General features: G+C 45.5%; 1 protein-coding gene across 4 annotated transcripts in view; it reads left to right on the top strand.

Moving 5' to 3' along the window:
• Positions 1-25,316, top strand: part of EYA2 (EYA transcriptional coactivator and phosphatase 2) — a 266,106-nt gene that overhangs the window by 149,759 nt on the left and 91,031 nt on the right. For all 4 annotated transcript variants that reach the window (XM_027622030.2, XM_027622033.2, XM_027622032.2 and 1 more), the window contains exons 6-8: positions 11,197-11,264; positions 13,056-13,233; positions 24,374-24,516. In XM_027622030.2, the coding sequence (XP_027477831.1) occupies positions 11,197-11,264; positions 13,056-13,233; positions 24,374-24,516 (389 nt within the window). The remainder of the gene's footprint in view (positions 1-11,196; positions 11,265-13,055; positions 13,234-24,373; positions 24,517-25,316) is intronic.

Genomic DNA, 25,316 nt, shown 5'->3' on the forward strand with positions numbered 1-25,316 from the left:
AGGTCCCTTGGCTGTGGGGAAAGAAGTCGTAAAGTGGATTCCAAAGCAAGAAACATCGATGAGGGGCTGCTTTTCACTGGGATTATCTGTGAGGCTTTCTTTGCGCTGTTGGGGGTGACACGTCAAGCCTGTGGTGACAGGGACATCGGGTTGGCTGGAGAACCGAGGCAGGCAGTGACCTGTGTGATTTCCCACAGCGCTGAGAAGGCAGGGCCGCACGTTGGCTGGGCGCCGGGGCTTCGGGGTCAAGCCGACCCGGGCTTGAACCCTGCTCTGCCATTTCGTACTAGGACCGACTTCCTAGGGTTGTGGTCTAGATGAAGCAAGATATTGCTTGTACAATGACTAGCCCTGGGAAAGGAAGTGCTTAGTAAATGGAGGCCATTATTATTATTTTTTTATCATTCGTCTAAGCGCTAATGCCAGTAACGAAGAGGTTTCCAAGGGCTTGGGTTCAGTTAAAGGTGAGCTTAGCCCAAGAAGAGGAGGAGAGGTTTTCATGGTGACTGTCTCCATCTCCTTGGAAAGCAGAGGGAATCCAGAAGGCAACAAGCCCAAGAAGGATGTGCAGAGTCACCGGTTATAAGAGAAACATGAATTAAAGATAACAAGGCAGATATCATATTAGTCCTATTAGGATAGCAATACTTAACAAGGGGGGGGGGTGTTAGCCAGCCGTTGGTGAGGATGCAGGGATGGGGGACCATCAGCACTGCTGGGGGGAGCATGCACTTGCAGCCAGGAGCTCTCACCTGGCCCTTAGGGAGACCAGGTCTTAGGACTTTGGGACCCAGCTGTCCCACTCCTCGGCATACATCCCAAGGAGACTCACAGGCCCACAGGGGACGGTCCAAGGGTGTTCGTGCTGTGGTGGGTGGACACGGAGGTGTCCCAGGTACTGTCCCAGAGGAGGAGCAGGAGATACCAAGAACACACACAAGGGAGGGCTGAGCAGTTGCGAGGACAACAGGGGAGCGGTGCCTCTAGCAATGTGGACGGAGCCCAAGGACTTAGTGGTGGGCAAAAAAACAGAGGAACCATATGGAAGATAACGAAACGGGACAAACAGGATGTACCCACAGCCACATAGACGGGTCTTAAGAACTTCCTGATGAGTGAAAAAAACAAAAAATCCTAGGAAATGTAACAAACAGAATTCACAAAAATGATGTACCTGCCCACCAAGCACTGGTGAACTTGTGCAGGAACCCATAGAGACGGTAGGATACGCCGGAGACATGCTAGAATTATTGCCTATGAAGTGACAGGGAATGAAAGGAAACACATTTTTTAACCAACTGAGCCACCCAGGCCCCCAGAAACGCATTTTTTAAAAAGAGAGGTCTTGGGTGTACTAGTGAGGAAAATGTGCCATGAACTTGAATTCACTCGACAGTTAGTACCCAGCATTTTGCAGGATGACAAAAGGGATGGGCTGATGCCTGCGACTGTCCACACAGGCTCCCTGACATTGGTGGAGGCACAATTCCAGGGACATAAAGAATCCCTCTGTGTCTTCTATAGAAGGTGTAAATCTCGATCTGTAAGCTCAAGGGAGTAAAAAGAGGATCTGACTTTATTTTCAGCCTTTCAACATGATTTCTACTTTGAGCTACCGTTCCCCTAGGCCGGTGGGAAAGTTTCACTGTAGTCTTTCAAGGCTTTCCCCAAATTCTCCGGAATTTTGGCCATGGTTCTGGCATCTTATCCCAAGCTAGTGTGTTATAGTGTCAGGGGCTCCTCATCCTCCCTCACTGAGACCCAGGCTGCTGCCGACTTGTCCACCCTCTCCATCTGTGAGGCTCCCTCCCGTCTGGGGCTCTTCATCACCGTGTCTTTGCCACACTGTGGGCCCAGGAATGTTTCATTGTTCTGTCTTCCTAGACCAGAGGTCACAAACTGGAAACCCACAGGCCACATCCCCTGCAAATTTGTTTTTGTTTGTTTTGGTTTTATTTTTTTTTTTTTTGGTCCCAACTAATTTATATTTGTTTCCTACATATAAACATTGGGAAATTTCCATATATAAACCCAGATTTTTCACTTCTTTGGAAAAATCAGAAGCCCTGGCTACATTAGATCACACTTCTAGGGGACCGAGGTCAGTTGGAGCTGAGCCGCATTGTATCAGTCAGGAATGCTTTGGGCAGCTAGTAACAAAAAGCCCAACTAATGTTGGCTTAACCCATAATAACATTTATTGTGTATTGAGCAAGAAGTCTGACCCTAAGATTGCTTTGGCAGCGCATCTGTATCTTCAAGGACCAGGTTCTTTTTGTCCTTCGACTCCTTCAACCTCAGCGTGTGGGCCTTTTGCTTTTATGTTTGTAGCCTCGTGTCCCAAGATGGCTGCTGTAACTCCAGGCATTACATCTTTACATAACCCAGGGGAGGAACTGGCAGGGGAACAAAAGAAAAGTCTTTCCCAGAAGCCCCTTGGCCGAAACTAGATTACATAGCCATCCCAGGACTGCAAGGGAAACTGGGAAAGCAAGGAAAGTAACAGGCAAGGAGAAAGGAACTGGGAATGCCTGTGGGGAGCCAGACTGTGCATTCCAGGGGCGCCTGGGTGGCTCAGTCAGTGTAGCGTGAGACTCTTGATCTTGGGGTTGTAAGTTCGAGCCCCACGTCCGGTGTAGAGATTAGTTAAAAATAAAATCTTTAAAAACAAAACAAAACAAAAAACTACGTGTTCCAGTTTGCCACAGTCCCCACCACGCCCTATCGTTTCCCAACACTGACACCGTGTGTCAGTTGCCATTTACCATCATGGCTGCACCAGCTCCTTCCCTCACCTCCTTTTCCTGTTGGGCCTGGAAGGTTCTGAGGGCTGCCCATCTCAGACTCAGCACACACAGCCCCTTCCCATGGAGGGGAGGCTTGCTGCTTTCTCAGCACCTGTGTGTGGGCACAGAAAATTCCTCTGCCCCAGGACCCCCTGCTCATTCTCTTTTTCTTTCTCTGCCCACCCCCTTGCCTTCCCTCTTGCCCTACCCCATTCCTTTAGCCAGAAGAATCACCCATCCTCCCAAGAGAATCCTTCTTCCTTCGTATTTCTTAAGCCATTTTGCCTACCTCATTCTAATTCTTAGTTGGCGCACCAACTGGGACCAGTCCACAAACTCACTGGCCTGTGATAACATAAGTACAGAACTGAGAGTAAGAGAGAGAAACTTTCCCAGCAGTTAAAAGACTAAATTCTGCCCCAGCCACCAGGCACGCAATCCGCAGCTCATCTCAGCACAGGATGTAGGGCCGTTTGGGGGTTGTGGTATCACGTGGTGAATTACATGTGGCATGAGTTGTATGCTGGTTATGCAACCATATCTTTGTTAAACACTGGTCCTTCCCTGACAGTTCGAGAAGCATTAGCCTGCAACTCAAATCCTCCCACACTCCAGGGCTTAAACTTTAGAACACAAGAGCTGGGATAACTCATTTCTGCTAATTCTTCTGCCCACCTGTGCAGGACCCAGGACCCTGATGGGACTGGAAGGAGAAGCCCCAGTTGCCCTGACATGCTTGCCTTCCTTCCCTCATCCCAGAATGGCTTGCCACCTCTCACTTGTGGTTGTGTGGTGAGGAGTAGCAGGTGGAGGAAGGAAGAGTGAAAGCAGATTGTCCCCCTCGGAGCACCGTGGGAGCGCTTTCCTTGCAGGGAAGTTGGGGAGAAGTATCCAGAAAGTGCACACCTCTCAGCGCGTTCCCTAGTATCTCTCCATTAAACACCTCCGTATCGATATGATGCCCAGTTGTCTCATCTGCCGTGAAAAATCCTGCTGGCACATTGGGCTCCGGGTTCTCGGGGAGTTCTCCAGAATCCGGGCGGGCGCCGCCGCTTTTGCGCAGTTACCTCCGTGGTGGGGCTGACTGGAGGGCTCAGCATCGTGGGCAGTACCAGTGCAGTCAACAGGTTTGCTTCCCAGTTTACATGGAGTGCATCCCCCAGGGCCCTGGGCCTGCTGACAGCAGTAATAAAGGAGGATGGATCTTTGCGCACTGACAGCGGTTCAAAGATCCCAAATGCCACCTGCATTGTACGTGGCCCCTGCACATGAGAGCTGCTTGGTGATCTCGGAAAGTGGCCCACCGTTGCCCGGGGGAGACCCGGACCCAGCTTGTCTCTCCCAGCCCCCCATTCCAAAGAGCCTTCTGCAGGGAATCTCGCAGTCTGGTTAGATGAAGCCATGATACTTCCAAAAAGGGAAAGAAGATGGGAAAGGAACGTGAGGTCGGTGTCGAAGGGGTAGGGGACAGGCATGGTTCCCTGAACTCGGGGTGGGCACAAGGAATCCCAGAGATGCAGATGTCACCTCTTCTCTCAAAGCCCAAGGAGCTTCCAGGACTGTGGCAGAGGGAAGGGTCCTGAATTCTCTGGGCGTCCCCGTTCTCCTCCTTTGCGCCTGCCTGGGAGACCAGCTGTGGGATGGGGCTGGGAGGCAGCGGAAGCAGAAACTTTGTTTTGTTTTCAATGGAGATCCAATTCACATAACAGTAACCATTTTATTTTTTTTAAAGATTTTATTTATTTATTTGACAGAGAGATAGAGAACACAAGTAGGCAGAGAAGCAGGCAGAGGGAGAGGGAGAAGCAGGCTGCCCGCAGAGCAGGGAGCCCGATGTGGGACTCGATCCCAGAACCCTGGGATCATGACCTGAGCCGAAGGCAGCCGCTTAACTGACTGAGCCACCCAGGTGCCCAACAGTAACCATTTTAGAGTACACGGTTCTTCACAGTGTTGTGCGACCACCACCTCTATCGAGTTCCAAGACATTCTTATCACCCCAAAAGGAAACCCCATCACCCATGAGGCTGTCACTCCCAATTCGCCCCTGCCGCCAGCTCCCAGCATCACTAGTCTCCTTCGGTCTCCGTGGATTGGTCTGTTTTGAACATCTCATACAAAGGCAAATCAGACAGCATGTGGTCTTTGACATGTAACATTTTCCACTTAAAATGTTTCTGACATTCATCCACGCTGTAGCGTGCGTCAGGACTCCATTCCTTTTTACAGCTGAATAATGTCCCATCGTATGCATTTGCCACATTCCGTTTATCCATTTATCAGCCGATGGACGTCAGGCGTGGTCTGCCTTTTGGCTGTTGTGAATAGTGCTGCTAGGAACATTTGTGTACAGGTTTCTGTCTGAACATCTGTTTTCAACTCTTTGAGGTGTGTACCCGGGACGGGGATTGCTGGGTCACATGGTAATTCTGTGTGTACCTTTGTGAGGCATCTGCAAACTCCCTTCCACAGCGGCTGCACGTCCTACACTCCTACCTGCAGTGCGCAAGGTTTCCAATTTCTCCACATCCTCACCAACGCTTGTTATTTTCCATTTTGTGGGGGTTTTTTTGTTTTGTTTTTTAATGGCCGACCTAGTAGACATGTAAGAGTAGATGTCCAGCAGCTCAGACACTGTTGGACAAGCCAGGGAACGTTCCAGCACCGAGCTTCTGTAAACTACATTAAGGAAGGTGGACAGCTGTGTTGAACAAGTCACTGTGCATAACAGCGCACGATGGGGTTGAGGGGGGCATCTTTACTTGGCACCGAGGCCTGCCTCCAGATGCTGGATCACCCAGGATTTCACATGTTCACTGAGGTGAAGGACCAGGGGTTTTTCCTTCATTTATTGTAAAATACAATAAAAATGAATCTCTAGAACTTGCATTCTGATTGGGGGCAATATCACCCAAAGGGAGCAAAAAATGGTTCTCAGAGTAGGGACGAAAACATGTTACTCTTTTTGTGTGAAGCACAAGTATACATAAATACCTAAACAGATACGCAATTATCTATAATATTAGAATTTCACAGGAGAAGGGGTAAGTAGAGGAAAAATATCAAAAAGGATGGGGCAATCATGAAGAAAAAAGATGGAAAAACAATGAAATTTTTTTAACTTTTTTTTTTGAGATTTTATTTATTTGACAGAGAGAGAGAGCACAAGTTGGGGGAGCAGCAGGCAGAGGGAGGGGGAGAAGCAGGCTCCCCGCTGAGCAGGGAGCCTGACGAGGTGCTCCATCCCAGAACACTGAGATCATGACCTGAGCCGAAGGCAGACGCTTAACCGACTGAGGCACCCAGGTGCCCCAACAATGAAAATTTTTAAGACACACTAATTACAAGTCCTGATTTTTAGTATCAGATTCAGCAGACAAGAGACATTCCTACACACCATCTCCCGATTTCTATACTCATGTCATTGAGAACAGTTTGCGGGCAGGCTCCAGCCCACAGTCCACACAGTTCAGTAGTGCTGTGTAATGCATCACTGCATTGGATCTGGGGAATTATCTTAACTCTCCGTGTATCTATCCACTTGATTGTGTTCTGTCTCCTCCCAGAATGTGAGCATCAACCCCTTACTGCCATATCCTCAACAATGCCTGACATGGTGATACATTTCACTAGGAAATGTATTGCCAAAGAAATGGATAAATACCCGCTTGAAAATTGTTTTGCTGATATGGTGGTTCTGGTCTGCCAATGTGGCAGGGGTCCCAGCCGTGTGACCCAAGATGACCATATTTCACAGGGAAAGGGAGGCCTCACCCTTGCCCCGTAAGGGCATACTCAGGAAATTGCACACATGAGCTTACTGCCCTCCCCTTGACTAGACCTCATCACACGGCCACACCCTCCACAAGGGAAGCTGGGGGAAATAGTGTTTATTCTAATCAGGCATGTGCCCAGCTTAAAAGCAGAGATTCTTTTGACACGAGACAGAAGGGGTGAATGGATACTGGGGGACCCCGAGCAGGACCTGCACCTTCACCTTAAGAGAGGACTTTTTCCTCATCTTGCCCTTGCCTTCCCCGGCCCTCCTGTGGGCACTCCCCCAGCCGGTTGGAGGCAAGAAGTTGGTGTTCAACATTCCAGCTCAAGGCGGTCCATTTCGAAAACCCTCCAGAGACCACATGGTGTGGCACAAGATATCTGGGGCCACGTGCCCCCATCCTCCCGGGTCCTCAGGCATGGGATGGCTGTCTCCCTGCAGGGGCCTGGGACTGCCCTCGGCACACTGCAGTTTGTTCAGCTGTCCGTTCTTCGGAGGCCCCTGGGTCACAGAACGAAAACAAACAAGAGGCTCTTTGGGAGAAAGAATACCAAGGGACCAGACTGCGGCCTGTTTGTTTTTAAAACCTGTCCAAAGTTGTCATTCAGAAGGTTGACACAAAAGAAAAGAGAAATCAGAACAGAAAAACCCTGTGGCCAAGACTCTTCAGAGGGCAGGTGTGTTTCTAAGCTTTAGCAGGTAGGGTCACCATGGTAACCGTGGCCCCAAAAATGATCTAGAATGGAACAGGCTGGCCTAGACCTTCTGTGGACCTGTCCGAACAGGCCACTGAGGACAGAATGGGATCTCAGCGTGCCACACTATTGTGGACAAATTCTGTGGGTTCTGGTCCTTGGATAAGCCTCCCTGTGTTGGAGATCAGGTGAGGATGCCCAGGTGTGGCCATGTTCCCGGTCCTTCCTCTCTTCACCTGGCTGGCTCCAGCTCATCCTTCAGAGATTAGTTTAGGTGTCACTTCTTCCGGAAAGCCTTCCCTGGCCCTACCTCTCCCCAGCAGGCATTACAGAACCCGTCTGGGTGCCCAGCACAGAATCCTTCTTACCCCTGGATATGGGTATGGTTCATTTTGTAGATTTGACTTTGGAGCCATTTCAATATTTTTAGATAATTATAAAACACATTTGAAAACTCCTAAAATTTGATAGCAAACTTTTATAGACCTAACTGCATATTGAGTTGGTTGGCATAACCATACAGAAAGGAGACTTTATTTACCCATATTTTTACTTTTTTCTTTTTTCTTTCTGCCTCCTGATGTTCCAAGAGTCCTTTTTAAAATTTCCTGTCTGTGTTGGGCGCCTGGGTGGCTCGGTCCTTAGGCGTCTGCCTTCGGCTCAGGTCATGATCCCAGCGTCCTGGGATCAAGTCCCACATTGGGCTCCCTGCTCAGCAGGAAGCCTGCTTCTCCCCCTCCCACTCCCCCTGCTTGTGTTCCCTCTCTCGCTATCTCTCTCTCTCTCTCTGTTGAAAAATAAATAAAATCTTTAAAAAAAATAAAATTTCCTGTCTGTGTCAAGAACTTCCTGTTCTCATCTTTTCAGAGTATGTCTGCTGTGACAGATTTTCTTAGTTTTTCATTTGAGAATGTCTTGATTTTCCCTTTATTCCTGAAGGATATTTTCTCAGGATGTAGGATTCTGGGTTGAAAAACGTGTCACTTCCTTCTGGCCAAGAGAAATCAACGAGCTTATTCTCAAGTTGATATGTAAATGCTAAGTTTATACATAGAAGCCAAAACAATCTTGAAAAAGAAGAACAAAAGGAAAACTTATGCTGCCTGATTTCAGAACTTAGAGTAATCGGGTCAGGATGGAATTGGTATGGGCTAGATCCATCGGTGGAACAGAGTCCAGAAATAAACTCTCACATTGTCACTTAATTTTTGGCAAAGGTGCCAAGTAACTCAGTGAGGGAAAGAATAAACTTTTTATAGGGGTGCTGGAACAATTGGATATCCATGTGCAAAAGATTCATTTAGACCCTTACCTCATACCATACACACAAAATTAACTTAGATCATAGAGCTAAAACTATAAAATTTCTGGAAGAAAACATAGGAAAGAATCTGACCTTGGGTTAATCAGTGAAAGCAAGATCCATAAGGAAGATATTGATAAAAAAAAAAAAAAAAAAAGCTTCTGCTCTTCAAAAGACACCATAAAGAAAATGAAAGGACAAGCTACCAACCTGGGGGTAATATCTGCACATCGTGTATCTGATAAAGGACTTGTGTCCAGAGTATATAAGAAACTCTTACAACTAAATTTTAAGAGGACATACCTAACTTTCTTTTTAATGGGCCAAAGATTTGAATAGATATTCATCTAAAAAGATATATGAATGGCTGATAAGCACATAAAAAGATGCCCGACATGGTTAATCATTGGACAAACACTACCTAAAACCACAAGGAAATACCACTGCATACCTACTAGAGTGGCTATGATCAGAAAGACTGAAAATGCCAAGTGCTGAAGAAGCCAGAAATCTCATACACTGCTAGTAGGTTTGTGAAATGGTACAGTCACTTGGAAGACACTTTGGCCATGTCTTTGAAAAGTAAAACATACTCAAAAAAGAAAAGAAAAGAAAAGAAAAAGGAACGAAAACATATATCCACACAAGGACTCATATGCAAATGTTTAGAGCCTCTTTATCTGGAATAGCCCCAAATTGGATGTGGTACATTTACACACACAGTACTATCCAGCAATGAAAAGAATGAACTGCTGACCCACACTACGACACAGAATAGCTACTGCAGCCTTATGTGGAGGGAAGGCCAGATACAAGTACATATCGCCTGATCCCATTTCTGTGAAATTTCTAGAAAAGGCAAAACTCTAGAATCAGCGGTGGGTCAGCTGCCTGATGCCGGGGATGGGGGCGGGGGTTGACTGCAGAGGGGCAACAGGGAACTTTGGGGGGGGATGGAAATGTTCTAAAACTGCATTGTGGTAACGGGTGCACAGTTATACCGATTTACTTTAAAAATCATCCAACTGATCCCAGTGGAGGAATGTTATAGTATATAAGTTATAACCCCCAAAAGAACAGTTTGTAAAGCAGCAACAACAGCAGCATAGAGAGGTGTTGAAAACTCAAGTCAGACTGCCTGGTTCCAGCCCCAGCGGTGGTCACCCACTCTCTGTGCTGCCTTGGGCACGTCACTTCACTTCTCCGGGCCTCAGTTTGTCCAGGAAGAGCTCAGAATGGCACCCGACACACACAAGTTCACCATGGCTATTCCTGTGGCCACCCTCTTCCCTCTCTGGGCGCCTGCCTCATTGGCCTTTCCTCTCTTTCTCTAACCTGCCAAGCGAATCCCTGCTTTAGGATCTGTGTGCTCAGTTAGTGAACACTCCTCCTCCAGGTTATGTCCATCACTGGCACATCTCAGCTCCAGTGTCACCTCAGAGAGGCCTTGCCTGACCACCCTGTTTTCAGCGACACCCCATTCGCCACTCACTTATTCATTCAGTAACTTGCATTTACTAGTAGTGATAATAGAAGTTACCATTTTTATTCCCATTTTATAGATGGGGCAACTGATGCTCAGAGGGCAAAAGTCCTTTTGTGCATTTATTCAGTTTACCACCGTTCAGTTTATTCATTTACCACCTTGCACCCCTTAGAATGGCTACTGACAAAGAAAGAAAAGGAAGGAAGGGAGGGAGGAAGGAAGGAGAAAGTGTTGATGAGGATGTGGAGAATTTGGAACCCTGTGCACTGTTGGTGGGAGTATAAAATGATGGAACGCTATAGACAAAAGTAGGTGGTTCCTCAAAAAATTAAAAATCAAATTATCATATCCAGTTCTTGGGTATCTACCCAAAAGAATTGAAAGCAGGGTCTGAAAGAGGCATTTTTACCCCCATGTTCATAGCAGCATTATTCATGATAGCCAAAAAATGGAAGCAATCCACGTGTCCACCGACAGATGAATGGCTAAACAAAATGGTATATGGTACAATGGAATGTCATTCTGGCACCTGCCACACCGTGGACGAACCTTGAAGACGTGATGCTAAATGAAATAAGCCAGTCACAAAAGCACAAATGCTACATGATTCCACTTACGTGCCGTTCCTAGAGCAGTCACAGTCGTGGAGAAGGTAGAATGGTGGGGGCCAGGGGCTGAGGGAGGGGAGGAGTGGGGAGTTAGTATTTAATGGGGACACAGTCCTAGTTTTGCAAGGTGAAATGAGTTCTGGGCATGGATGGTCGTGAAGGTCGCACAACAATGTGAATGTAGCAAATGCCACTCAGCCGTACACTTAGAAATAGTTAAAATGGTAAACTTTATGTCATGTACACTTACCACAGTTTTTTAAATAGATATTTTTTGTAAACATAATTATTGAGAGCCAGAATCTGTATTGCATGCACTGTCTCATTTATTGCTCACCATAATCCTTTGAAGGAGGGGCTACTTTTTATTCAATAATTGACAGAACTGAGCATCAGAGAGATTTGGTAACTTGCTGAGGTCACAGGTTCCATCCCCATCTGTCAGCCCTCAAAGAGCGCACCTGTCTGCCACATTTTTCTCCTCCACGTCCCTCTCTGACTGTAAGAAACCTCATCTGTACCCGTTCCTCCTTCCTGCAGGCACGGCGGGGATCTACCAAGGAGCAAATGGCCTGACCAACGCAGCCGGATTTGGAAGTGTGCACCAGGTAGACGTCGCTCCCCACCACTTGTATTCCCTTTCCTTAAACAGCCCCCTTAAGTCAGGGCACCCTGAGAATCCACTCCCACCCACAACCCCCACCACAAATGCAGTCTCTTATTCCCTGGGTTTAGATACCGCAGGAGTCAGATTGTGCAAAGGGCCCTCCGAAAGATACAGAGTAGAGACAGAGAAATTGGAATCACTGGTGGATTTCCAAGATGATGTAGGCGATATTCCGTCCTGACCTGAGCCCGAGATGCCCAGTGACTGTTGAATCTTGAATGTATGAATGCAAATGCATGTGTTCTCTTGACCTTCTCAAGCGTGAGAATCCATCATCTTCACTTCTGCATTCCAGTGCCAAGTGCCCAGCACACAGTGGGGGCTTTATAAATGCTTGTTAAATCACACCGGGCCAACCCTGTGAAGATGAACACTGGCCAATAGTTTGATTGTCTTGTTCTCACTTAGAGATTAAATTCAGAATGAGAGTGGGAACTCTGTCCTATTTGTGCACCTCTTCTATTAAGTCTAGAATTATTTCAGAACAAAAGGTTAACATGCTTTCAGGCTAGCCTTAAGACAAAACGACAGAGTAGGCTGGCTTTATGGAATATTTAACATTTAAATATGAGGAATGCACTATTTCTTCTTCAGTGAGCTGGAGAATCTAAATGATTTAAACCTTGGAAGATTGGGAGATGGTGTCTGTATTTCGGTATTATTTCCAGTCTGCCCGTTTCACCAAGAGGAGCTTGTCAAAAACGGAGATTCTCTCAATGCCACCTCCAGAAATTCCGATTCTGTAGGGCTGGGGTGGGGTCCAGGAAGCTGAACTTCCCGTAAGTTTTCACAGGGTTGAGAAGCATCAGTTTATGGTGATGGTGGGGCAGAATATTTGAAACAATGACTTGTTCGGAATATTTGAAACAATGGTGTGGGAGAGCTGGAACATCCGGCTGGTTTAAGCAAAGCTTGATCAAAAGGGGATTGGCATTCTTTGATTTGATCTCTGAGACTTCCTCATAGAAGATTCTGGATCTCTAATGCTGTATATAGTGCTGCTGTATCTGTACCCTTCGTGCACTTAAAATGTCACCTAGTCTCCTGGTATGTGTGTATGTGGTCCTTATCACTCATTCATTGGTTTATTGATTTATCTAGTATTTATTGAGCTGCCCTGTGTGCCCGGCACTGTTCCAGGTGCTAGGGATATAACAGCAATCAAGACAGACACTGACAGAGCCACACCCACACCCCTCAGGGGGCACCTGCTGACCTCTGCATCCCGGGGCTCGAGGGTGTTCCCTAGGACCAGAGCACAGGGCAGGAGGGAAGTGCCAGGGAATGAAGACCACTGGGAGCAGCTCTCAAAAAAAACCTGGCTGGAGTTGGTGGATGAACAGCCCAGCTCTCTTGCCCCTGGGAGAGATCATTCTGAGGGTGTGTTTTATAACATCCCTGTGTTTTCCAGGGGAATTCCCTCCAGTGCCCACTTAAAAGCCCCCAGATCAGCTGCTTTTCCTTCTTCCCTTTCCTGTCTCACTTCCCCATTCCTGCAACTGGTGTCTCGTTCACCTCCCAAATACTTGCACTTGCATCCTTGTCTTGGGGTCTGCATCTGGGGCAAGTCCCTGCCCTCATGGAGCTTTTATTCTAGTGGGAGAAACGGAGACAGACACAGGAGACCCACCCCATGAGGCCCCATGCCACTGTCAGCCTGTGACTGGGCGGACGGAAGGCCCATGGCCAGACAGGCTTCCTCACTCAGCGCCTTGTGTGTCTCCCTTTCCAGGACTATCCTTCCTACCCTGGCTTCCCTCAGAGCCAGTATTCCCAGTATTACAGCTCATCCTACAGCCCTCCTTACGTCTCGGCCAGCAGCATCTGCCCTTCTCCCCTCTCCACATCCACCTATGTCCTCCAGGAGGCATCTCACAGCATCCCCAACCAGAGTTCTGAGTTGCTTGGCGGTAAGTACAGTCGCTGTCCTGTGGTTATTGGTGGCTGTAATCTGAGCTCTCATAGGAGGGATGGGCTGAACGTGGGTCCCAGTTGTAATGAACTGGTCACCCAAGAGCTAAATCCAGTCCTCGTATATATTTTGTTGGCCTTTCTGTGTGTGTGTGTGTGTGTGTGTGTGTCTTTAATTGTACCCATGTTTAAAATTTTTACCTAAAAATTCTAATTTATGCTTTCCCTTGAAAGTAGATCTGGTCTTCTCTTGAAAGCAAATCTGGACCTGGTCACTTAGGTCTACCTTCCTAAGTGACGACTCTTGGCTGGCTGAGTAATATCTGCCCCATTCAGACAGGGCACACACAATTGCACATCTGGCCAATGTACTTCAGGTTCATTACCTGCCTGGCCCATGTGGACACTGGAGTTGGTGAGCCCTAGTCCTCAAAGAAGGGAAACTAGTATTTGTTGCCCATCTGCAATGTGCCAAGCACATATCTATGTGATTTTCTCATTTCACTTATTTATATATTGATTCAACAAATATTTATAAATATTTGCTGTTGTCCAGGTACTATTTAGTTTAGGAAATAAAATATAGTACAACGTAGACATCATTCTTGCAGACAGGAATCAAATAATCACATAAATACAGAATTACAGACTGTGATAAGGAAAGTCACAATCCTCACAAAAACTGGTTTTCAGGTACCCCCTCTTTTCCACATAAGAACAATGACGATCAGAGTGATAAGTAACTTGCTAGTGGTTGGCGGAACTGGGATTTGAACACAGGCCTGTTGGGCTCCATAACCAGTACTCCTGGATATTCAGTAGTCAAACATAGCTGAGATTATGTTATCTAAAACCCATTTGAGAACAGAAGGACAGTGGCCATCAGACCTTGGTTCTCTCATCGAGAATTCTAGAATCTTTTTAAAAATCCTCATACGTGTATGTTTTCAATAGCGCATCAGCTTCAGAAATCCCTTTTATTGGGGTGCCTGGGTGGCTCAGTTGGTAAAGCGTCTGCCTTCGGCTCAGGTCATGATCCCAGGGTCCTGGTATCGAACCCTGCATCAGGCTCCCTGCTCAGTGGGGAATCTGCTTCTCCTTCTCCCTCTGCCCCTCCCCCTGCTTGTGTGTGCTCTCTCTCTCTCAAATAAATAAATAAAATCTTTTAAAAAAAAAAGAATCCCTTTTATTAGGACTTTTTGGCTTCAAAAGATAGAAGATGCAACTCCAACTAGTTTAAGCAAAAAAAGTAATTTTTTATTTTTTATTTTTTTAAAGATTTTATTTATTTGAGAGAGAGAGAATGAGAGAGAGAGACCACAAGAGGGAAGAGGGTCAGAGGGAGAAGCAGACTCCCTGCCGAGCAGGGAGCCCGATGCGGGACTCGATCCCGGGACTCCAGGATCATGACCTGAGCCGAAGGCAGTCGCTTAACCAACTGAGCCACCCAGGCGCCCGAAAACAAAAAGTAATTTTTTAAAGATTTATTTATTTTAGAGAGAGAGCGCACACACGAATAGGGGGAAGGGTAGAGGGAGAGAGAATCTCAAGCAGATTCCCTGCTGAGTGAGGAGCCTAACATAGGTCTCAATCTCACAACCCTGAGATCATGGCCTGAGCCAAAACCAAGAGTCAAGACACTCAACCAACTGAGCCACCCACACACCCCCAAAAAAGGAATTTTTAAGCATATGTAATCAAAAGGTGTAGGGATTCAAGGCTGGGTCCAGGGGTTAAGATGATAGTTTTGGGCCTCAGTCTCTCAGCATTTTCCTGGGTTCATTTCCCTCTCAAGCAGGCTTTCCCATTATGGTGGCAAAGATGGTCACCAGCTGCTCCAGGATTCAGTCCTTCCTGCTTATCTACCCCTCAGAGAGAGTTCCTCCTTCCTAACAGCCCCTCCCTGCAGAGGTCCCAGGTAATGCTTCTATTGGCCCAGCTTAGGTCACATACCTATCCTCACACCAGTCTCTGTAGCAGTTGGATGAAATTCTGGGATGGGTCAGCAGACCTGGGTCTCCTACCCACAGCAGGAGCTAGAGTTGGGTCATCCCCACCCAGACCACGTGGACTGAATGAGGGAGAGGTGGTTTCCCAAAGAAACCCAGAGCACACCACCCAGGGGAAGACAGTAGAGACACTGGGTGGGCCAAAGTAACCGGTATCCACAACCCATGGAACTCACCTAGATTAGGATCAACATGTAGGAGAGTCCATGTCCTGACCCCTGGATGATGTACATCCCTTTGCAACTAACTTACCGGCCTATGGATTCATTCTTTCCTTCCATAGATCTGCTATGCGTATGTCTTCTCTTGTATGAGATGGTTTAGGCTTATTATCATTAAATGACAGCAATAAATTAGAATGCCCAAATGTAAAGTAGATATCCTTGCATTTTGTTCTCTTTTCTTTTCAGTGGGTTTTTCAGAACCCACTGATACTCTGGGGCTTGTAGAAGCTAAGCTAACATGACAGTGTGTGGACATTCATTCCATAATACTGGTTGACGGTTAGAAAAAGAACAGTAGTTGAGACTAACTTCTTCTGTTCCTGGGATTCTTGGTACAGCTATTGCTTTTAGCCCTTATGTTTTCCATCACTGGGGACAAGTTAATTATCCTTGGTTTGGTGGCAAATGGGGACAACATGGCCCGATATTTCTAAGTCAGTTTTTTTTTAAGTAGGCTCCACATCAGGAGTGGAGCCCAGTGCAAGGCTTGAACTCATGACCCTGATATCAAGACTTGAGCTGAGATCTAGAGTCAGATGCTTAACAAACTGAGCCACCCAGGCGCCCCTTTTAAGTCAATTTTTAAGGAAGTTTAGGGCTTAAACATTGATTTTTGTCATTGTGATTTCATCACAGTATTTAATGAATGCATGGTACCTAGGTGACAACTTCCAAATTGCTTTCTTTGAAGGGTATGAAATTTAACAAACTTTTCTTTATCTCATAGTGCTGAATTATCTTTGACCTTCCTGGTTTTCAGAGTGTGGCCACTCCAACTGACTTTAGAGAGGAGATATAAGCAGGAAATCCTTAAGTAGATGCCACTGTCTATGTATAATTTGGAACTGGATTCCAAGTCTTACTTCCCAAGAGTTTGGGGTATGTGGGAAGGTTATCTTTGTTCCCCATCAAGAGCAAACATAAAGGTTCATTGTATCTCTTTGAAACTTTTCTTTATTGTTTCCCCCTGTTCTTCCTTTATCCCTTCGTCTAAGGTTCAACAATAAGTGGTTGAGATGGTTTTTACTGTGTGTCTAACAAGCTCACATAAAATCTAATGACGTAAATAGTTGTCAGCTGTAACCGAGGTCTCTTGCTTCTTTTCCCCAGTGTCTGTTACAAAGGAAGGGCATGTAAGCATGCATGTGTGCACATGCGCGTGCGCGCGCATGTGCACACACACACACACACACACACACACACTCACTCACTCTTAAAATTTCCCATAAAAACTCCACCTTTGAAATTATCCAGGATCTCCTTGAGTGGTTGGTTCCAAATTCCAGAGCCTCAGGAGGGTTATATATTACCAATAGATCATGCTCCCTCTCTGCGTTGCCTGGATAGGGTATCCTGATGCTCTTCTCCACCCCGGCCCCCAGCCCAGCCTGCACTGATATGCATTAGCAGTTATACGAAGTTCCCAACAATTTACAGATGATTGCAGGGCAATTTGCTAAGGTAGAGGGCAAAATCTGAACATCTGACGTTACTCAAGAGAAAAAACAAATTAGTAGTGGTTGCTTAAGGGATCTTTCCTTTTCAAACTTTTCAGTATGATGCAGATTATCTAAAAAGATAATTGGACAGACATCGGAGCTCCTGATTCTCAGGGCTTTGGATTCCAGGACTTATACCAGTGGGGCCCAACCCCTCCAGACTCCCCCTACCCCCAGTTCTCAGGCCTTCAGCCTCAGACTAAATTATACCATTGGCTTTCCTGATTTTCCAGCTTGCGAACACCAGATTGTGGGACTTCCTGACCTCTATAACGGCATGAGCCAATTCCTATAATAAATCTCCTCTTAGGGGCGCCTGGGTGGCTCAGTTGGTTGAGCGACTGCCTTCGGCTCGGGTCATGATCCTGGGGTCCCGGGATCGAGTCCTGCGTCGGGCTTCCTGCTCAGCGGGGAGTCTGCTTCTCCCTCTGACCCTCCCCCCTCTCGTGTGCTCTGTCTCTCAAATAAATAAATAAAATCTTTTTTAAAAAAAATAAATAAATCTCCTCTTATCCTATTGGTTCTCTTTCTTGGGAGAATCCTGACTGATACACCATGGGTCAAAGAAAAAAAACGAAAAGAAAATTTAAAAGTATTTTGAACTTAATGAAAATGAAAACACAACATGTCAAAATTTGTAGAATGTCACTAAAGCAGTACATAAAGGGAAAATTTATAGCACAAATGTCTATGCTAGAAAAGAAAAATTTCAAGCCGAACACCTCATCTCCCACCTTAAAAAACTAGAAAAAGAAGAGCAAATTACAATCAAAGTAAGAAGAAGAAAGGAAACAATAAAGACCAGAATGGAAATCAATGAAATCTGAAAACAGAAAAACAAGAGAGAAAATCAGTGAAACCAAAAGCTGATTCTTTGAGAAGATAAATAAAATTGATAAAACTCTAGGTAGGCCAATACAGAAAAAAGAGAGAAGACATAAATTACCAATGAAATGAGAGTGGTAACATCACTACAGACCCTACAGATATTAAAAGGGCAATAATGCAGTTTTATGAACAGCATCATGCCAATAAATCTAACAATTTAGATGAAATGGATGAATTCCTTATAAGACAAAACCTTCCAAAACTCCCTCAGGAAGAAATAGATGACCTAAACAGATCTATATCTTTAATAGGCCTACATCTATTAAATAAATTGAATTTTTTGTTAGAAATCCTCCCATGAAGAAATCACCAGGCCCTGATGGCCTCACTGATTAAGACTACCAAACATTTGATTAAGAACTACCAATTCTACAAAAATTTTCAAGAAAATTGAAGAGGAAAGAACACTTCCCAACTCATTCTATGAGGCCAACATGACCCTGATGCCAAAACTAGATAAAGACATTATAAGAAAAGGAAACTAGGGGCGCCTGTGTGACTCAGTCGTTTAAGCGTCTGCCTTTGGCACAGGTCATGATCCTGGAGTCCCAGGATCAAGCCCCGCATCAGACTCCCTGCTCAGCAAGGAGTCATTTTCTCCCTCTGACTCTCCCCCGTCTCGTGCTCTCTGTCTCTCAAATAAATAAAATCTTTTTAAAGAAAGGAAAGGAAAGGAAACTAGAGACCAATATCCCCATAAGTGCAGATAAAAAATTTCTAAACAAAATGTTAGCAAATCAAGTCCAGCAAAATATGAAAGAAGAATAATATATTATGACCAAGTGGGATTTGTCCCAAGGATGCAAAGTTGGTTTAAAATTTGCAAATCAACATAATCTGCCATAATTAATTAACTGGAAAGAAAAAAAGAGGTCATCTTAATAGATGCAGAGAAAGCATTTGACAAAATTTAGCACCTGTTCCTGATAAAAATTCCAAATCAGGAATAGAAGGGAACACTTTATTAGAAAAAGGCATGCTACGGACTGAATGTTTGTGTTCCCCTCCAGATTCATATGTTGAAACCCTAATCCCTAAAGTGATGGTATTTGGAGGTGGAGTCTTTGGGAGGTAATTAGGTAATGAGGGTGGAGCCCTCATGAATGGGGTTAGTGCCATTATAAGAAGAGACACAAGAGAGATAATATCTCTCTCTCTCTCTCTCCACCGTGTGTGGATATAGCAAGAAGGCATCCATCTGAAAACCAGGGAGAAGACTCTGACTAGAAACAAAATTGGACAGTGCCTTGATCTTGGGCTTCCCAGCCTCCAGAAATGTGGGACATAAATTTTTGCTCTTTAAGCCACCCAGTCTGTGACATTTTTGTCATAGCAGCCCAAGTTGACTAAAATAGGATAACTGCAAAAAACCTACAGCTACTCCCTAAGATCAGAGGCAAGACAAAAATGTCTACTCTTACCAGTTCTATTCACCATTGTACTGGAGATTCTAGTCAGTGCAATAAGGCAAGAAAAATAAAGGCTCCATATTGGAAAAGAAACAAAACTTCATAAAGGGCAGTAAAATGATGTGATCACCTACGTAGAAAACTAGCTAGAACTCATTAAAAAGCTAAAACTAAAAAGTGAGTTTAGCAATGTTGCAGAGTACTAGGTGGATATATGAAAATCAGCTGTATTTCTATATAGTAACAAGTGATAGAAAATAGAATATTTTTTAAAGATTTATTTATTTAAGAGAGAGAGAGAGCACAGGGAGGAGGAGCAGAGGGAGAGAGAAACTTAAGCAGACTGTGCTAAGCGCGGACCTGGACATGGGGCTTGATCTCAAGACCCTAAGATCACGACCTGAGCCAAAACCAAGAGTTGGGTGCTTAACTGACTATGCTACCCAGGTGCCCGGAAATAGGATAGTTTATATGCCATTTACAGTATCATCAAAAAACATTGAATACTTTCATTTCAGTGTTATTCATTTCATTTCATTTCATACTCAATGCTATTGAATAAGTCTGACAAAAGATGTGCAAGAGTCAGACACTTAATACTACAAAGTGCTAATGAAACAAAGTGAAGACTTTAGTAAATGGAAAGAGCTCACAGCTCAGAAGACTTAATATTATTAAGATGTCATTTCTCCACAAATTGATCTATATATTTAACACAATCTCTGTCAACATCCCACTCTTTTCTGTAGAGATTGGCAAGCTGATTCTGAACTTCATAGGTAAATACAATGGACTTAGAATAGCCTCAACAGCTCTGATACAGAAAAAAATTTGGAAGGGTAACACTACCCAAAAGGCTAACACTACCTGATTTGAAGACTTATTACAGAGCCACAGTAATCATGACAATATGGTATTGGCATAAAGATAGACAAGTAGATCAATGTTCCAGAATAGAGAATGCAAAAATAAATGCACATGTATACAGACAAGTGATTTTTTATAAAGTTTCAAGACAATTCAGTGAAGAAAGGATAGTCTTCTCAACAAAAGATTCTGAAACAACTGGATATCTATATTCAGAACAACTTTAGTCCATACCTCACATGACATAAAAAAGTTAACATAGAATAGATCATACACCTAAACATAAAACCATAAAACTTCTAAGGAAGACGGGAGAAAATTTTTGTGACTTTGGGTTAGGCAAAGAATTCTCATAGATGACACCAAAAACATGATCCAGACAGAAAATAAATTATATAAATTGACTTCGTGAAAATTTAAAACATTTGCTCTTTGAAAGACACTGTTAGGAGAATGAAAAGAGAAGCTACAGTCTGGGAAAAAGTAATTGCTAAGCATGTATCTGATAAAGTATGTCATATTAGAGTTCTCCAAACTCTAATATCAGGATAGAGAGAGAGAGAGAGAGATAAGAAGAGATTTATTGTAAGAAATGGCTCAGATCAGCAGGTCTCATGATCTGCCTTCTGCAAGCCAGAGAACCAGGAAATCCAGTAGAGCAATTCAGTCTGAGTCAGAGGCCTGAGAATCAGGAGCTCCAATGTCTGAGGCAGGAAAAGAATGGATGTCACAGCTCAAGAAGAAAGATAATTTGCCCTTCCTCTGCCTTTTTGTTCTTTTTGGGCCCTCAATGGAATGGGGGATGCACTCCCTCCACACACACATTGGTGAGGGCAGATTTCTACTTAGTCTACTGATTTCAAATGCTAATCTCTTCTGGAGACACCCTCATAGACACACCCAGAAATAACGTTTTACCAGCCCATCAACTTGACACACAAGATTAACCATCACATACATGTAATATATAAGGAATTCTCAAAACCCAAGACTAAGAAAACAAACAACTCAGTAATAAAATGGGCAAAATATTTGAGCAGACACTTTCCCAAAGAAGATACAGGGATGGCAAAAAAAAAAAAAAAAATACATAACTAAGATGCTGATCATTAGTCATTAGAGAAGTATAAATTAAATCCACAATGTGTACCCCTTAGAATGGCTGTAATCACGAAAACTGACCATACCAAAGGTTGGCAAAGATGTGGAGCAACTGGAACTCTCTTACCCCGCTGGTGAGAGTGTGAAATGGTACAACCACTTTGGAAAACAATTTAGCAGTTTCTTTAAAAACTCAAACTTGGACTCAACACATGACCTTGTAATCACGCTGGTAAAAAGAAAGCTTACATGCATACCAGGATTGATGTGTGACTGTTCATAGCAGCTTTATACCGTCCCCAAACTAGAATTAACCAAAATGTCCATCCACAGGTGAACAGATGGAGCGTGGTATATCCATAAAATAGAATAGTACTCAACAACACAAAAGAATGATCTATCCATATATGTGAAAACATGGATTGAATCACAAAACAATTATTCTGGCTGAAAGAAGCCAGACAAATAAAATCTTTAAATAGGGGCGGGCGGTGCACCTGGGTGGCTCAGTTGTTAAGCGTCTGCCTTGGGCTCAGGTCATGATCCCAGGGTCCTGGAATCGAGCCCCACATTGGGCTCCCTGCTCAGCCAGGAGCCTGCTTCTCCTTCTTCCCCTCCCCTGCTTGTGTTCCCTCTCTAGCTGTCTCTCTCTCTCTGTGTCAAATAAATAAATAAAATCTTTAAAAGAAAGAAAAGAAAGAAGCCAGACAAAAAAGAATATGTACTGTGTGATTCCATTTATTTAAAACTCTAGAAAAAACAAACTAATTTCTAGTGAGAGCAAGTGTATCAGTGGTCGCCTGGGGAGTGGGTTGGGAGGAAGAGATCATGAAGGGATTACAAGGAGACTTTGGAGGTGATGTAAAAGTGTAAGGAGGGAGAAAGAAAAAGAATGAAATGACTCCAAAGAAAGTTTACATAAATTGCTTTAGCCTGTATACCTCTGACTGTGAAACTTGAATCTTGACACTTCATTCTCAAGAATGTAAAAGGTAGGGGAAAGGGCTGCTTTTTTAGGGGCGGGGAGGGAGACTCTTTTTTTAAAGATTTTATTTATTTGAGAGAGAGAGAGAGAGAGAGCAGAGCAAGAGAGAGAGCAGGAGCAGGGGCGGAGGGAGGGGCAGAGGGAGAGGGAGAAGCAGACTCCCCGCTGAGCAAGGAGCCCCATGCAGGGCTCGATCCCAGAATCCTGGGATCAGGACCTGAGCCAAAGGCAGAGCTTAACCAACTGAGCCACCCAGACACCCCAGGAGACTCTTAATATATTGGCTTCCCCCACACCTTATTTAGACATTTCTCAGATGCCTGGTATATCCCCCCTTTTTAATACTATTTGCCTGGATTTTGGTGGGGTCAACATGTTTTCTAAGCCCCCATAACCTTAGAACTACCAGGTGAATCAGGATAAACCTTATCTATGACTCTAAAGCATCTGTGAATTTCTCTAACGCCGATTCCCCACCCTCCAGAAGAAAGTCTCTGCAAGATGGATATTTGGGAATCTCTCCTGCTGTGTCCTGAAAACGCTGGGGGGTTGGAGATGGCCCCACAGTCCTGACAACTCAAAACTAAACCTTTCTTCTTATGTCCTTAGTCTGCTAAGAAGTAGAAATATTAAACCAAGTTCAGGCCCTTGGGTTTTGGAGGGAAATCGTCCTTCCAGGGTAGAGAAAAATATCAGTCCATTGCCAAGCAGTTTTAGACAAAAGCATTTTCCTCCTAATGATCCTCAAGAACTGGTGATTATGGAAGGAGAGATGAAGTCGTCAGGATACATTTGGGAACTAAACCCAGCAGCTGTAAAATGAGAGAGCAGGATGGGGTGCCCTCCCCAGTTCCACTCCGGCGTATACTTCTGTCACTCTCGCGATGGGGACTGGCCCAGACTTTGGTTCTGCCTCTACCATGAGTGTCCAGGGTAACACAGATTGACGTCATCCCACTTCATGAGTTCAATAAAGACAATAAACTCTGATAAAAAGCCACGTATTTCAAACTTCTGTGCTTAAAAAAACAATACAGCGCAGATACTGGCTTTGCACCCTGGGTCCCAGGAGGGTGCTGCTCACTCATGCCTGGTCATCAGACAGTTGCCTGAGGGCATGAGCGTGGCAGCCTCTCTGCGCCTCCCAGAAGCACCAGCTCAGTGGAAGCAGGTGGCCACCTTCTGCCCTGCATCTTCTCACTGACCCCTCATATATAGGGGTCAAGCCAGCTCAATGGCTAGCACTGAGGACACGTCAGTAAACGTGTCCTCAGTGCTAGCCCTGTGCTTTTAATAGAGAATGGAGCAAGCCACATAGGGAAAGCAACACAGAGAATTCTCCCCGCACACCTCCCATTCGCCCCAAGCTGGGCATCTCTTAAAGATAGAAAAGTTTGCTGCCCTGCTCCTTTTTTTTTTTTTTTTTTTTAAGATTTTGTTATTTATTTGACAGAGAGAGACACAGCGAGAGGGAACACAAGCAGGGGGAGAGGGAGAGGGAGAAGCAGGCTTCCCGCCGAGCAGGGAGCCCGACGCGGGGCTCGATCCCAGGACCCTGGGATCATGACCTGAGCCGAAGACAGATGCTTAATGACTGAGCCACCCAAGCGCCCCTGCCCTGCTCCTTTTAAATACTGATTTTCTTCCTTCTGTTCATCTGGGGATCCTCAGGCTTTGAGAAATAGAAAGTTGCAAACACAAAACTCTGCTCACTGTCCCTACAGCTCCCCCAACCGCCCACCCTCACTTCCCTAGAGCTCCGCTCAGGTGTCCCTTATCCATGAGGCCCCCCCTGACTAGCCCCGTAGCAGTTAGTAACCTCCCGGCATCCCCCTCCGCATCCCATTTGTAACACGCGTCTTCCCCTGGCATGTTAGATACTCACTTGTTTGTCTAACGCCCCGTTCCTCCCTCTAAAATTTAAGTACTGTGGGAAGCAGTGCCTGGGACTATGCCTGCTTAGTGAATCTTGGCTCCGTGAGTGAATGGTTATGAATAGGCAGCCAAGGGGACCATCAAGAGCAGTTTTGATTCCATGAGATCTTTGCCTTTTGTGCTGCCTATGGGGCCTAGCTTGGCTCTGGTGGGGTGATATTTCCTGGGAGGAGACACTCAGCAGAGCTTCTGATATGTCCACCCTTCCCTTTCCTGCACCAGGGGAATATAACACGCACAATGGGCCCTCCACGCCAGCGAAAGAGGGAGACGCGGACAGGCCGCACCGGGCCTCCGACGGGAAGCTCCGAGGCCGCTCCAAGCGGAGCAGTGACCCATCCCCAGCAGGGGACAGTGAGATCGAGGTAACTCCAGACTGCCTGCTTGACTGGGTGAATGTAATCTCCACCTGTGGCTGGAACAGGAGCGTGGGGAGCAGAGTTCTGTCCACGCACAGAGGGGAGAATGGCCCTTTGTGTCCACAAAGCTCTGTAATGGGGGAAAGAACACTTGATGGGAAGATAGAGAATTGTGTTGGCCGTAAGGAAGCACTGTTGACAGACCAGGCTAGGAAAAGTGACCCTGGAGATAGGAAATAACATAAAACACAGGTTCTCAAATGTAGGCAACAGCAGAATCACCTGGAGGCCCATGAAAACCCAGACTTCTGGGCCCCACACCCAGAGTTTCCAATTCGGTAGATTCAGGGGCGGGGAGGGGGGAAGGGGGCTGATAATTTGCATGTCCAGCAAGTTCCCAGAACGTGCTGATGCTGCAGGGTTGAGGACCACACTTTGAGCGGCCCTGGTAAAGACACCAGTGGGCAGTGGACCTTCCCAGCTGGGTTAGAGGGTTCTTAACTCTGGCTACATAAGAGTATCACCTGGGATGCCTTTTAAAATGCAGGTGCCCAGGCCCCATCCCAGACTAATTAAGTACACATTGCAAGGGAGTTCTTAGACAGTAGCTCACAACCTGAGCTACACCTTAGAATCTCCTGGGAAGCATTGAGAACCATCATTCTTAAGCTGCACCCCAGACCAGTGAAATCCAATTCCCGGAGGAAGGGACAAAGGCATCAATATATTAAAGCTCCCCAGGTGATGTCCAGCGCACAACCCAGGCTGAGAAGGACGGGTCTGAGGGATGTGCCAATCTTTATTGT

The sequence above is a fragment of the Zalophus californianus genome, chromosome 8, assembly GCF_009762305.2.
Source record: "Zalophus californianus isolate mZalCal1 chromosome 8, mZalCal1.pri.v2, whole genome shotgun sequence".
Classification (NCBI taxonomy): Eukaryota; Metazoa; Chordata; class Mammalia; order Carnivora; family Otariidae; genus Zalophus; species Zalophus californianus.